Raw genomic sequence first — 15,301 nt, forward strand, 5'->3', positions numbered from 1 at the left:
GCTAAGATCGTTTTGCTCAAGTTTGTTCATGATTTTGTCCATAATAGCCAATGCTTCCTTTTTTCTTTAAGATAAAGAGTAAACGGTAAAAAAAATAATAATATATTATTTTTATTTTATTTTTTTTTAAACTAGCGTGGAAATATTTGTAGTATTTCATAGTTATGGGAACAGGAGATTTAAATGCGCGTGAATTTCTCTATATTGTTCCTTCATGTTTTGTTGTTTTTTGTTGTTTTTTTTTTCCCATTTACTGCGTGCGTTCATGCGCGCGCGCATGTGACATCATTGATGGGATTGGCTCCCCCTGACTGGGGTGGAGAGTCTCCTCCACAGGCTACATAGGGAGAAGGAGAGTGAGAGTGAGGGACACAGGGAATAGTTTCTATCAGACGCTGACCTCGGCGCAGGGCCACCTCCATTCAGAGAGAACCACGCCCCGGGGGCAGGGGAGACCGTCAGCTCCCCCCAACTGCCATGACTCCTTTAAAGGAAGGGGCAATGGACTGGGAAGAGGAATTTTAGCAGAGTACAATTTGACAAGATGAAGTTTGGAAAGAGCATCTGCGTGCTCAATGTAGGGGGAACCCGGTACGCCTTCACCCGTGAAGTGATCAGGGATTTCCCTCTCCGGCGCGTCAGCCGCCTGCATGCCTGTGCAACCGAGAAAGAGGTCCTTGAACTGTGCGACGACTACGACCGGGACAGGAATGAGTTTTTCTTCGACCGCCACGCGCAGGCTTTCGTGTTCATTATGTTGTACGTGCGCTCCGGTAAACTCCGATTTGTTCCCGGAGTGTGTGAGCTGTCCTTCTACTCGGAGATGCTCTACTGGGGGCTGGAGAGTGCGCACTTGGACTCCTGCTGTCAGAAACGCCTGGACGACCGGATGTCCGATATCGGACTGGACAGTCTGTCCGAGATGGACATCGGAGTGTCAGAGGATGAGCAGCACAGCTCAGACGAGTCGGTCCAACGGACTCCGCTTACCGGACGCGCTCGATGGATGGAGAAAATGCGCAAGATATTTGAGGAGCCCAACTCTTCCCTTGCAGCGCAGCTTGTGGCTTCAGTGTCCGTGATCTTTGTGATCATTTCTATGATAATGCTGTGTGCCAGCACCCTGCCGGATTGGGATACAGCCAAGAGAAATATTGTGGAGGAGCACAGGTAGGCGACAGTCAAGTGTCTGGTAACTTTAGGGAATAGAAGCACTCTCCTCATAAAAATGCTGCCGAATAATTGGCGCAATATGTGGGGATTCAGTGAGATGGTGCCCTCAGGTCCGGTGCGTAAAAGTGAGCTCGACAGGCGACATCAAGTCAACGATGCGTTTCCGTCATTACAACCACTCTGCCCATGGATAACCACACTCATACCAGCACCTGCAAGCGTTCAAAGCAGCAGTCAAACTTCATTGTGCACGATACATTAATTGTCCAGAAGGTTGACGCACTGAGGCCATGTTCATATTCCAGCTTTTTGAGTGCTAATATGATGTCAAACTTAACCATGACAGGATAATACATTATTCTCTTGCCAAAAATCTATACATAGATATTAGAAATTTGTCCTGGTGTTAAGTGAATTGACACCCCTGAAGTCAATGTGCTTTCGGCCAAGTTTTAGGCATCACATTAAACACAAGGATCTTCACATGACAATCAGACAAGCTACCAAGAAAGTTAATCAATAATCAATCCATATTATCTACAAAACGTCTATTATCAAGTAGAAAGTCCCTTTTTAATCTTCCTCCTCAGCTGTGCCCTCAGGTCGTCCCCCTCCTATTCACAGTGACCCGAATATCTTTATTGGTTGGTTGGGTTACATTGGATAGTGCACATGAAGGACAAACATGGACAGACACGTCAGATTCACAAGATTCAAATGGGTAATGAGGTGAAAGTAGAATGTGTACAAAGAGAGAGTAGATTAATAGAAGCAAACAAAAAGAGAGGAAGCCACTTACAGGAACCATCTTATTAACAAGTCAGCCTTATGACTGTCATTTTAACTTAAGTTTATGGGAGCAAGGTGGAAAAACTGCACGTTTCTGCTTTCATGTCCTCTCTGAAGCCTGAGCCGGCTACTCTCTATATAAGGCTCGGGTATGTCCACTCAGGCAAGACATACTTCTCAGTTTTGTTTTGAATACAGCGGTTAGGTAATCAACCAAAAGTGCCGTCTATACTAGAGGACAAAGGGATTAGAATTTTGTTTCATGCCAGCAGATGATGCAGTTCTCTCCCCTGCTCCATAATTTGGATCAGTCTAATTGTGCTGATAGTTGCCCTTCAGGCACTGTGGTGTTGGCTTGGCCTCGCTGCTTCCATGTCAAATACAAGTACCACTTCTCTAATTCGGTGCAATTGCTTTTGCTGTGCTAATCAATGGCATAATTGTGAGGTCATCTGTCTGAGAGGTTTTAGTCCCTCCTTCTGTTCAGTCTCCCATCAGTTTACTGGCACTTTCATCTTCAGTGTGTCTGTCTGCCCGTCTTTGTTTACTTATGTCAGCCCTTAATTGCATCAGATGTGCTCCTTATTTCCCATAATTTACTTCACCCCCGTTTTGTCTTCCTTCTTACCAGCATATGCTGATTGTGAAGCGGCATCTCATATCGTCCATATCGCTCCTCTGCCATTTCCTGTTTACAGTATATTCTCCCCTCCTCTCTTCTCTGTAGGATCGTGGAGGCAGTGTGTATTGGCTGGTTTACAGCAGAGTGCTTTGTGCGCTTTCTGGTTGCCAGAGACAAGTGGGAGTTCCTCCGCCGACCGCTGAACATCATCGATGTCATTGCCATCACCCCCTACTATGTCACCATGGCGATGGCCCGGGCAGGGATGCCGGGTGCTGGGCTGGGGGTTGCTGGGGTGATACTGCGGGTGCTGAGGATGATGCGAGTGTTCTGGCTAATGAAGCTGGCCCGACACTTCCTGGGCCTGCAGACCCTGGGGCTGACGCTCACGCGCTGCTATCGGGAGATGGTCATGCTGATGGTGTTTGTCTGCGTCGCCATGGCGATATACAGCGCACTGGCCCAGCTACTGGAATACGGCTTGGACTTGGGCACGCAGAACCCGGATTACGCCAGCATCCCGGCCGCTGCCTGGTGGGTCATAATCTCCATGACAACAGTGGGGTACGGGGATGTGTACCCAGTGACAGTCGGTGGACGGGTGCTCGGGGGAATGTGCGTCGTGAGTGGCATTGTCCTCCTCGCGCTGCCCATCACATTCATCTACCACAGTTTTGTTCAGTGCTACCATGAACTCAAACTCCGTTCGGCCAGGTATGCACGCAACCTGTCGTTGGAGTTGCTGCGATGAATAATGCATTTATACCAAAACTTCTACGGCCCTGCCCCCCCCCCATCTGAAAGAAACTCATCACACCAGTAGACCTGCCGATCCCATTGAGAAACAACAACGCAAAACGGCCCCGTTTCCTCCCTGAGCAGCGCCTGATTTTATTGACACGGCCGAGATGCTGTCTGTCGCGTGGACGCTTTCCAATGACTGTCTTCAACCAGAACACCGTCTCCTGAACAACACCGTTTGAACAGAATAATAGGAATAGACAAATCATTATTTATTTATCACACACACGTGCACTCAATCCAGTTTTGACAGTGGCTGCTGTTTACACTGTATTCCCGTGGGTTACACACTGGCGGAGATGGCTGCATCAAGCGCAATGTGTGTCTTTGTGTTTGTTTGTCTGGCCATCAGCCTGTCACTTTGTCTAGGCTTTGCACCCAGATGGTACAAGTTACACAAGATTGATGTGTGACCTAGATGCATTCTGTTCGACCGGTGAAATAAGAGAAAAAAGGGGAGTAAGCAAGGGACCACAAAGTGGGGATGGAGGAAGGGTACAGAGGGTTTAAGTGAGTAGGAGGAGCTTAAACCAAGGATAATGAAATATGGAGACAGGTCAGAGAGGACTACAAGGTGGCAGACAATAAAAAGGAGAGAGATATGACAGGGCAAATGGAGTATGAAATTGAGGATAAAAAGATTATTGACCAAAAATGACAGACCGTGAAGCCCTGTCTGAGTACAAAGAGTGAATAGATGGAGCGTGTAGCGCTTCTCCATTTGTCAGTGAATGCAAGGCATTTTGTATTTCTGTGTCTCCAAGGCAACCGCATCCTCCAACATGCCAATCATTTTGGTTGATTTGTGTGCACCAATAGGCTACATCCACGCATACCTTTTGACTGGCACGCAGCATTTCTTTCCTACGAATACTGGGAATATGACATCACAGTTGAAACTACTTTAAAAAAGAAAAAGTGTTGAAAAACCCCAAAAAAGAGCAGTCAGGGCTGTCACAGATGATGGTTCTGACATTCATGATTCAGACATTTCTGCACAGGCCAAGTTTTGCCAAGATGGTATGATTTGTTGAGGAGACATGATCCAAACAAACAAGTCAACACCTCTCCCACACAACAGGCTTTCTCTGCATCTCCTCTCTTCTTCCTCCTGTTGTAATCAACCATCCTCTTTTTACGCATAAATGCACACACACACACATCGAAGATGCTGCGCTTCTGTTGCAAAGGAAATTAAAACAATTAATGCATTTGTTCATTATCTGTCTGTCCTTGTGTCTACACACTGCGTGTAATTTCCCCATAATCTCCGCTGGATGAGTTGTATGTATTGTAGACGTCTCAATATCCTTGTTGTTGTTATTGATGTGCTTTTTAAGTAGTTTAACTGTCGCTGCCGTTTTACAATACATGAATCATGTAGCATAGTTAATAGCTCAGTGAATTTTTTGTAATCCAGGCCTGATTGAAACCATCAATCAAAACTTTTTCCATCAGCACACTATGGACTTGTAATTATTGTGATCAATGTGAGCTTTTTATAATAAAATTACTCTGTGCAAAATGTCTGTGAAGATCTAATAGCCCATTACAAATCAAATAGTGGCATAAAAATGGGTCAGATTTATGTGTCGTGATCTCAGAATTATCGGACTCCGTCGTCTGCTTTCAGTGTTTGAATATTTTTCTTCAAGATTTTTGCATCCCTTACTTGTAATTAAAAATATCCCTCTTAATTAACTACTGTAAATTACCTATGCTAATTAATGTCAGACTGAATCGCCTCAAGATGTGATAACTGGCATTTCTGGCAGCTGGAGCTCGATAATTTAAAAGTCTTGATGTGATGACACACGATCTAAACCTTTTGGGTCATGTCTCCCGAAGGCTTCGGAACATGACATTTGATGTGAGGAACACCTGAGCCCGTTGGCAAGGGCAGTCAGTGCACTTATCAGATTTACACAGGGGTGAGCGTTGCACCACAGTCTAGTTCACTAAGTACTGCTATAAGGGTAAATCGAAACTGCTGCTTCACTGATCCAAAGGGTTCAAACCTGTTACACATCTGTCAGTGGAGCCCTGATGGCTGTTTGCTCTCACTCAGCTCTTTGTGCACCTGAGGCAAATAACAATTCATTTATGGCCAACAAATTAAAGGAAAAACTAAAATAAGTATTTTCCCTACTAAATCAAGGCTTCAGAGGTTCTTAGATTCTTTAAAAAAAAAAAATATTACTGGAGAGATCAAAACCAGTTTTCTTCAAGTCATTCTCTCATTTGGTGTTTTGATAACTGCACCATATGAATGTTCATTTTTCCACCCTTTCTTTATGTCTGAATGTCTTGTTGTAAACCAAGTAAGAAAACAAGTACATTGAGATACTATTGAGATGAAGCTGCTCTTTTAAATGCTAATGTGAACATGCAGAGAGGTTCACAAGGACAGATCTGATATGCTGATGTGAAGTAGGTACTTGGCATGATAATGTCAGTTAAGTATCTTGAATTAACAGTTGCTGATGAGGGCTGATGGGAATGACAGTTTTGTTATGGCTCACGAGAAGAAGCAGTACACAAAACGCTCGACACTGAGGTGCTAAGTATTGAAAAAACAGCATGGTTCAGAAGAAGTAAGGCAAGCCGACGAAAACATTGGATTTAAATACAAAAAGGAAACGAACAGGTAGATGGAGCTCAGGTACACACCATTTTGCACTTGCAAATCACCGTTCATTCCAACAACAACTGGGAGGTGAACAGGCCGAACCTTATATACACTATTACCTGATGGAAAAACAAAGCAAGGGTACAAGGTATTAAAAGGTGGAAGATTCGAAAATAAAACAGGAAGAGATAAGAGTCCAAAACTGCGATGGGTCATGAATCAAAGCTCTCAGCAGATTATAATTTTGACCCAATAATGATGATGCCAGACAAACAAACAAAAAATACAGACCACAAAAGTTATTATATTAAGTATCAAAAAGGTAAAAGTGAAATGTTAATTTGAAAAGAAAATGTCGTAACATTAGTTGTCAGATAAATGCAGCGGAGTACGAAATGCAACATTTCACTCTGAATTGCATTGTCATTCTTGCATTACGAAAAACACTCAGAGAACATAAATATTCCTTTTGGAGTTACATATTTTAGGCTAAAGATGACCGATTGCTCGTTTTATGCGTAGCTGGATGAACTTACTTGACCACCGCTGGTGTCATCAATAAGAAATTCTTCCACCAACGACGCGGCAGGTGCTTTCTTGGTGTGAGAGGATGGCCTGTAAATTGACAACAGCAGTTGATGAAGTTAATTAAAGGAGAAGCAATCTGTTCATCCCTTCCCTCCAGCAACAAGCCGATTGGTAGAAGCAGAGCGCTTCTACCAATCGGCTTGTTGCTCCCTCACTGTGAGCTAAACACTCTACAAAAATCAAGACTGTTTGCTGTCCTGGCTCCTAAATGGTGGGATGAGCTCCCCACCGACATCAGGACAGCAGAAAGTCTGTACATCTTCCGCCGCAAACTAAAAACACACCTCTTCAGACTTTACCTTGAACAGTAGCACTTAAAATGGCACTTACTTATAGCACTTAGAAGTTTGGCTTTCTTGAAGAAAATTGTACTTTCTTGATTGTTGTTGTTCTGAATTTGTACCCTCATGGTTGAAATGCACTTCTTGTAATCTAACAGCTCAAGTCAGGAGATTGCAAAATTCCAAAATAGGCCGCATTCAGGGCATTAATGTCAAAACAATGCTGTCTAGTTAATTATTGCCACAGAATGAAAACTACTATACCCCCTATGATCCCAGACTTTATTTTTTTTTTAAACAAAAAACGATTTTAAGACCATGCCAGTATACAAATAAAACATAGGTATTGATATGAATTAACTGTGTGTTCGATGCACCTCTGACCACCTCCAGAGATGAATCCAGAAAGTTGGACAATGGAGGAGCAGGAAAATAACTCAACCAGCTGTTTAACCAATAAGGGTCCAACCCTTTGACTCAGCATGTGTGTTTACAGAAATAACCGAAAAAAACAAATTATTTGCATAGTGTGCACTTTTACTTTTGATACTTTGAGTAGGCCTACATTTTGTTGATAATACTTAAATACTTTTACTTGAATGCAGGATTTTAACTTGTAGTGGAGTATTTTTTTTTTTTTTACAGTCGGGTTTTAGTACTTTCACTAATGTAAAGAACCTGAATACTTCTTCCACCGACGCCTTCCCCCACTCGAATATTAAACAGGCAGTTTTGAGCCAGCTTGACTGTCACGTCACTTTCCCTCGACGGGTCGCTGTGCGGGAAGTCCCTTACCGGCTGATTTTGTTGTGGTTAGCACCCTTCGCTGTCCTTCAGCGGGAAGAAAAAAAAAAAATGTACTACAAGTTCAGCGGTTTGACCCAGAAACTGACGGGGTCCGCTCCCGCGGCCGCCTACAGCCCCCAGGTGAGACCGGGTGTCGGTGAGAAACCGAGTCGGTAACCGTCGGGCGTGACCTTTTGATATCATCGTGTTGGGCTCCGTTAGCCTCTCCGAACCGGGTCGAAGAGATTTGAAGAGCGAAGTTAACTCCGCGTAAACACGTGTGCGCTCAATCCTGCAACCTTGACGGGTTGGTTATGTTCAAAGATAACGACGAGCCTACTGGCGGTTAAACATTAGTTTAATTCATTTTGAATTAAGTTATTTCATTTCAACGAAGCCTCGTGACGTTATTGATCTTTTTTTTTTATGAAGTAATCTGCTTTTTTTTCTTTTTTTTTAATTATTATTATTATTTTTACCCAATGCAATTCCCCTTTTCCATCACATAACTTTTTTTTAAATTTTTTTTTATTATGAAATGCTATTTCTGATCTGCGGATCTGGCCTTGCTGTGATTTTATTTTGTTTTACAGACAATTTCAAAATTCAGTGGCCTCCCAGAGCCAGATTTGACCTTTATCTGTTTATTTGACCTCTGTGATCGTGGTTTAAACAACTTTGAAGCTCCCTTGTATCTCGGTTTCAAAGTCACTTGAACAACACGTAGTCGGTAAGAAGAGAAATCATCTTCGATGTCCGGAAAAAGTGAAAAACAAACAAGTTGGTATATGAGATCGTTACAACAGTGAATCCTAATACTGATTTACAGCTGACCTGTCCTGACGGCAAACCAGAAAAATGTCACTATAGCTACCACTAAGGTGTCGCGACACATTCGTTAGTTAGATCACGCTTTAGTTGTAAAGGAAGTCTCACTGAGATCAGATTTTTCTTCTCAATATATATAATAAATAGTCATATCTGAGAGCAAATTCAATACTTACAACATTACAAATTGAAAGTTCAGTGACACAAAGCAGTATGAGAGGTGTCGGATCCCATCAGCTGATAATCAAACAACAGCAACAACAGCAGCAGGCGGTGGAGATAATGTGATAAACTTTGATTTCATCTTTTTACTGTTTAATAGTAAATACACTGCGGTATATCATATCATACAGCCACAAGTGAAATAATTGTTTGTCTGTGTTGTTTACAATGCTTTTGGTACACCCTGTAATCACACACTAACTTCATTTTAACGTTTGTGCAGTTGGATTTTATTGCATTATACTCACAGCTGTTTGTGCTCTTTTGTCCAGCCGGATTATATTAGGAACAGAAACACTTCTTTTATGCAGTATAATACAAGACAGTTCAGCAGCTCCTTGAACTACTTCCTCCAAAAATAACATTACAGTTAAACTAACATCCCTCGAAACTTCAATAGAAACTGAACTTTACTCCAATTAACTCAATTTCAATATTGCAAAATATTCACATGATGAGATTTTTGAGAAATAATCATCATGCAGAATTTAAAAGCAAGAAAAGACAACAATTATGCCGCAGCACAATATTACAGTGTCCAATATGTAAGACAATACCTAGTGTCATATCGCAAAATAAACTCTTTCAGTGATGAATTAGAAAGCTGCAGAATGGCAATTCTCCTCTCCTTAAAATAAACCTCCATTTTGTTTTTCTGGCTCATGCGTGGTCCCAAATTTTGGGCTAATGTGCTGCACACGAACCCTCACTAACTTGGGCAGATGATGAAATTTACGTCACATCAGTCACAAGAAGCGTGAATAAGACATCTTGCCTTTACCGGAAACTGTTTGCACAGTTTCTTTTTGCAGCTCCATTTGTAATACCATGGCAACCGCATCTTTTTCCACTGGGTTAATTATCACCTTGAAAGCTGGTCCTCTGACCTCAGCTCCATCTGTCCTTTCGGTCTCACCTCTACCATCACGCTCTCGGCAGATCGATAGAGACAGGTCGATTAGAAAGTGTGGGATTGTGTAAAAAAAAAAAAAAAAAAAGAATGACAGACAACGACACTGACACTAATGAGTCACATCTTCAGGCAATGTCGCGTTTCCGGTTTACCTAACCTGCATGTGATCGGGTGAGGGTTAGGGAAGTCCTTCCACCAGACGCTCGAAGGCAGCATTTTTCTTCCTTTTCCTTTTGCTTTTTGCTTATTATTCTTCAGCATCCTCTGTAAAAAAAAGTCACACAATCTACAGGAAATACAAACAGGAATCATCTTCATATTTCTGGTATAATCCACAGATGTGATTTCCTGCTGTGAAAACTTTTCGTAAAAGCCCCTCTTAAATGACAAGTAAAAAATAATCTGCTTTCGGTGGCTCCGCATTTTCATGTCAGAATTAATTTCCCCGCTCCCACACCGTCTGCCTCCACACGCTCTAACGAGGTAAGAGGTCTCCCAATAACTTCCAAAACCAAAGTGGGTGAGAAGCTTCCTCCAAGTGACAGGATACTAACGAAGACTTTATCGACACCGCGGTGTGCTTCAGGTTATCTGCAGATTACATATTTAACAAATATAACGACATCATGGTCTGGGGTTTCTTTGTAGGAGGTGTGTAAACTTCAGAGAAGGAGCTCAACAAAATATCATCATTCAAAGCTACAACATTGAACTGCTGTACATAAAACATAAATCTAGATGCTGTTGAGCAGCCACTTGCGGTTCTCTTTAATAATCTAAACAGGCACTTCAACATTTCAAGCGGAGCCATAGCTTGAAAACAAAATCCAATCAAGCAATCACTTGTGTTTATTCAGCAGCCGGTAGCTCAGTCGAGCGCTTATCCACTTTGGTCATTCTTAATGTACAGAAAATCAATTTGAGATGATGACTTTTAAGAGCTTTTTTAAAATTGTTATTATTGTCAAAAATTCCAGTACATTAATGCAAATCTCATCATCCAATCACTCAAAATTTGGACACAATTCAGAAAATATTTTGACCACGTCAGCTTTGCCTAGCTCACGTTCATATATTTTCTTCTACATTAGACACTGCTCAAATTTAAAATCCATTATACCGATGCCAAAATAGTACAAATGTTTTCCAACCATAAATACGCTCGAACAGATGCAAGGACTCGCTTACTTTCACAACACTTCTTTGACAAGGTGCCTTATCATTTTCAAATTGAAGCATATTTCACCCAATACATTTTTAGATTGAATGGAAGAGGCGCTGAATTGCATGAAACTGGGTAAAATACGAATAAATGCTCTTTGCTCACCGAGATTCTTCACTGCGATATAACTTAAAAACATGAAAAGGTCAGAAGAACAACGTATAGTTCTTACAGAAACTCCAGTAATGTTGTAATTTAATTTCTTGCACGTGTATGTTTCGGACAAAGAATCCAATTGTGCATTGTTCTTGGTTTTCCTTCAGGGGCTGAAGCCAGGTTTGCCAGCAGAGTCCCCAACCATGATCTTTGCTACACCCACCAAGTTGGTGTCGGAAGGCGTGGGCACGGTGGAGTACATGGGAGCAAACCGGGTTCCTGACCTCCAGAAGTTATTCCAGGTAACTGAAAAAAGGCACCAGTCTAATACCAAGAAGCTAATTTTCTCATAATCTTCTCCGCGAGTCACATCTTCTTAATTTACTCAAAGTTCATGATGTGCCGGCTTTATCAGTCAAAGTGGTAAAGATTTCTTCGCACTAGGTGATTACTGATATTTAGTTCACTCTCTGTTCACTCTCTGTTCACCTTCTGCCACCCACCAACCCTCATTAATCAGCACTCAATAAACAGGAACAGAAATAATAAGAGAGGCTGAGGTTGGGCAGAACGATCACTCAAGTAAAAGGGCAGTCGCAGTATCTTGTAGATGTTCATGTGGAAGGAAACATGGTTTTGTTTAAACACTGAAACACAAAGAAATATTTAAAATGAATGCACACTTGTTGATCATCCTTGCCGTGTTGGTTGGTTGTATCACGCAACTGTCAAGAAAATTAGTAGCTAGTTGCGATTATTAGTTATGAGGGTGTAAGTAGTCAGCCACAACGTCATGAATTTATGTCCCTTAATTTTCTCCTTTCTTTCCTCTTTCTCCCACCATCCTCCGCCTCCTCTCAAGACGGCGGACGGTGTCCCCATCCATTTGAAGCGCGGGGTCCCAGACAGGCTCCTGTACCGCACCACCATGGCTCTCACCATAGGAGGCGTCGTCTACTGTCTGGTGGCTCTCTACATCGCGGCCCAGCCCAACAAAAAGTGACCTACACAAACCGGGGGAATCTCACTGTAACACCTCCGGCATGTCGCTCCTGTAATCTACCCTCCGTTCACCGTCTCCGTCTGCCCTCACTATGCCACCTCTTGGGACTCTTTTCAGATGAGAAATTATCACTATCAGGATATCAAACCAATGATAACACTTCTAATGTCTGCCACCTTCGAAAAAGATGTCTAAGTTAATAAATTTTAAAAGAAAAGGCTCGACTTCAGGCGTCTTTCCTTCCTGCATCGTGTCACTTGTTGAAGAGGCGTCATTACTGCCGACCAACCAGCAGAAGCACGGACATCATACGTGAGAGTAGAGGGGTTTGTCATCTCTGGAGGCAGAGAGTGCTGTAAAGATTGGATTTTTATTTTTTTATCACAGCTTTCAACGGGCTCGCGGCGGGGCCGTGATGTGTGCGCGAGGTAGAGAGAGAGAGAGAGAGAGAGAGCATGCATGATGGAGACACCCCGTCTGGAACATAGCTGCTGCTCACTTGGCTTCAGTACTGTCTCATACAGTATTTATATGTGTGGGCCCTGGTGTGATGTCAGATGCTCTTCACCACCTCATCTGACGGTCAGCTCGGTCTCTCTGCCTCTCCTTCTCTTGTTGTGTGTCGTATATTTCTTTTCAAATTTAATTTGTATTCATGTTTTGAAGCGAGAGTACATTCATAAGGATGACATGCACACTTGAATGGGGACGGAGTCTTCCAGTGACTTGCCATCTGTTATATCGGGCGCATTTACAGTGGGTGGAAGAAGTGAAATGAAAACTACATTTTCTAAATTTGTCCCCGTGTTAATTGACATGCCTCTTTTTACATGCTAAATATGCTTATGAAGCTCATTATTATGATTTAATTATTATAAAAAGGTAGCGGAGGAAAAACATATGAAGTAGCAGAAAATGTGAATGCATAAAGTACCTCTAAAATGTATGAGTAAAATATATTAGGGTACTGTTGCTTGATTACACAGTCAGACAATCAACGCGGCAGCAGTGCAGATACAGGTCAGGCGCTTCACAGCAAATATCAGAAAGGGGAAAATGTCTTTGACCGCAGCGTGATTATTGGTGTCAGACTGATTTGCCTGGTTCACGACACCATGGTAGGAGCCGACTGAAAGGTTACATCAACTCACACTCTGTAACCACTCTTTGTAGCTGCGATGAGCAGAGAAGCAGCCCAAAGATGCACCACATGTCGAACAGCAGAAGATCAAGCCGGGTTCCGCTCCTGTCAGCCAAGAAGAGAAATGTGAGGCTGTAGTGTGCACCGGACAGCTGAAGACCGAGGAAAAACGTCTGATGGATCTCGATTTCTGCTGAGGAACCCAGATGGTAGACTCACAATTTGTCATGAACAGCATGAATCCGTGGACCCAAACTGCCTCGTGTCAACAGTCCAGGCTGGAGATGGTGTGGGGAACGTTTTCTTGGCACAATTTGGGCCCTTTATACTAGCCGAGCCCGTCTGAGTATTAGTGGGGACCGTGTGCATCCTTTCATGGCAAAAAATACACCATCTTCTAATGGCAACATGATGTACCATGCCGCAAAGCTATGTCTTAAACTGGTTTTATGAACATGACGGTGACGATGTCCTCTCCAGTCGACGGATCTGAATTCAGTACAAGCCCCAAAAATAAGGAAAACAGACCGTCCTTTTTGTTTTACCTCGCTGCTCCCAGCTTTCATTTTGTCCTTGAGATCCCCTTTGTCTAAATTTTAATTTCCTACAAATGTCTGAGGATTTTTGTTTTAGCAAGATTATATGTATTGGAAAGGTGTTTAAAAAACGCCGAGCAATTATCATCAGCCACAATGCAATAAGATGTTAGACCTTGATGTGCCCAGTCCTTGTTGTACTGATTGCACAGTGATGACGTGGGCTCGTTTTGAAGCCTCCAGTCTGGCATTTTACCCGTCGCCATCCAGATTTTTTTGGAGCCAGAAGTGACCATATTTGGAAGAGTTGGAGAGGAGCGAGGGTTGGACCTGATTGAGAGGACACTACACCTGCCGACCTATACGGGGAACCTGACTGCACCCTGGGCATGTCAATCAAACCTGACACGCTCCCTCACATGCCTTTCTTTGAGGCCTAATGTCTCATTATTTATGGAAATATTTTCAGAAGGGTCACCAGAGTACTGGTCAAGAAGGAGGGAATTCACCTAATGACACCATCACGACTTTCAGGTAATATTTTCTTTGGAGTCAGCCCCTAGTGGCCCTCGATGGTATTGCACTTTACAGCATAGGCTTCATTTTTCAGACCCGGAGACCGCGTCCATTTATGTGGTCTGAACAAAATTTCATGGAAACCCATCCAAGGGTTGTTGAGATATTTAGGTGTGAGGAACCATCAAGTCAGCCACCCTGCGCTGTCATCACTAAAACAGTTTTAGCTGCAGTAGTATATATGGTTTTGATTTGAGGAATCGAGGAATCCTTCAGTGTCCCCTTCATGCTAACCTTCTGTCTGCCCCATCCCTCCGACGTCACGACAGCCCACTTGAATTTCCCTCAGGAACAATGGACCCTTTTGTCATTGCTCTTTGAGCAGGCGGGAGAGACATGAAAGCACCGCAATAACATGTTTACGACTCGGCAACACAGCTCGCCCAACTGTTAATGAAGTGCACGCTGGAGGGAGTGTGAAGACAAGAAACTGGGGCAAAAGGAGAGACAAAACACAGGAAGCAGGTGGGATGTGAGAAGGGGGAGGAGGAGTGTGACAAGGAGGCTGTTACATGGAGATTGGGTGCAACATTTCAGGAGAAAATTAGAAATATTATTTTTTTCTTTACAGAAAGGAATCCCTTCTCAAAGGAAGGTATTAACATCTCGTATTATGAGGAACCTCCATCCTGTCAAACCACCTTCTCCCGTGTAAAATTTCTGGATTGATTAGGAGGACTCGTTAATCCAAACTAAATATACAAATTTGGGAGATGTAAATTCGAAATAGAATACAGAAAAATGTATCTGAAATAGGGCAAATCATTTCTTCTGTAAATGCATAAGCAAAAAGATGATTTGGAGATAGACTTATGACATTGATTTTTATGTGCAGCTATTGTTCTGTCTCTCCAAATTGCTATGGTTCTTTTTCCTTTCTCTCTTTTGTCTAGTAAATACGCCTTTTGCTTTCCTCCTCTTGCCTTTTTTCCTCTTGTATTAATGTCTGGGTGGGATGTTTTTCGGCCCAGCGAGGCTTTGAGGCAAATGCTCAAAATACTGCTCAGAATAATAAGGACAAAATGCCAATGCAGCAGAAAAAATATCAGAATACAAAGCAGCGCCACGGATGGCTGCCTCTGTGTTGTGCTCTCT

The 15,301-nt window shown here is 42.8% G+C and overlaps 2 protein-coding genes across 2 annotated transcripts; both read left to right on the forward strand.

The window, feature by feature from the left end:
• Window positions 1-349: 349 nt before the first annotated feature.
• Window positions 350-4,900, forward strand: kcng3 (potassium voltage-gated channel, subfamily G, member 3). The gene is made up of 2 exons (XM_069160324.1): window positions 350-1,170; window positions 2,690-4,900. The coding sequence occupies exons 1-2, from the start codon at window positions 545-547 to the stop codon at window positions 3,333-3,335; spliced, it is 1,272 nt and encodes a 423-aa protein (XP_069016425.1). The 5' UTR covers window positions 350-544; the 3' UTR covers window positions 3,336-4,900.
• Window positions 4,901-7,657: 2,757 nt separating this feature from the next.
• cox7a2l (cytochrome c oxidase subunit 7A2 like) lies at window positions 7,658-12,170 on the forward strand. Its single transcript, XM_069159809.1, has 3 exons — window positions 7,658-7,810; window positions 11,118-11,252; window positions 11,813-12,170. The coding sequence occupies exons 1-3, from the start codon at window positions 7,739-7,741 to the stop codon at window positions 11,951-11,953; spliced, it is 348 nt and encodes a 115-aa protein (XP_069015910.1). The 5' UTR covers window positions 7,658-7,738; the 3' UTR covers window positions 11,954-12,170.
• The last annotated feature ends 3,131 nt before the right edge of the window (window positions 12,171-15,301 follow it).

Source organism: Embiotoca jacksoni, unplaced genomic scaffold (genome assembly GCF_022577435.1).
Source record: "Embiotoca jacksoni isolate LCO1_2020_lvr unplaced genomic scaffold, fEmbJac1.0.p SCAF_26, whole genome shotgun sequence".
Lineage (NCBI taxonomy): Eukaryota > Metazoa > Chordata > Actinopteri > Embiotocidae > Embiotoca > Embiotoca jacksoni.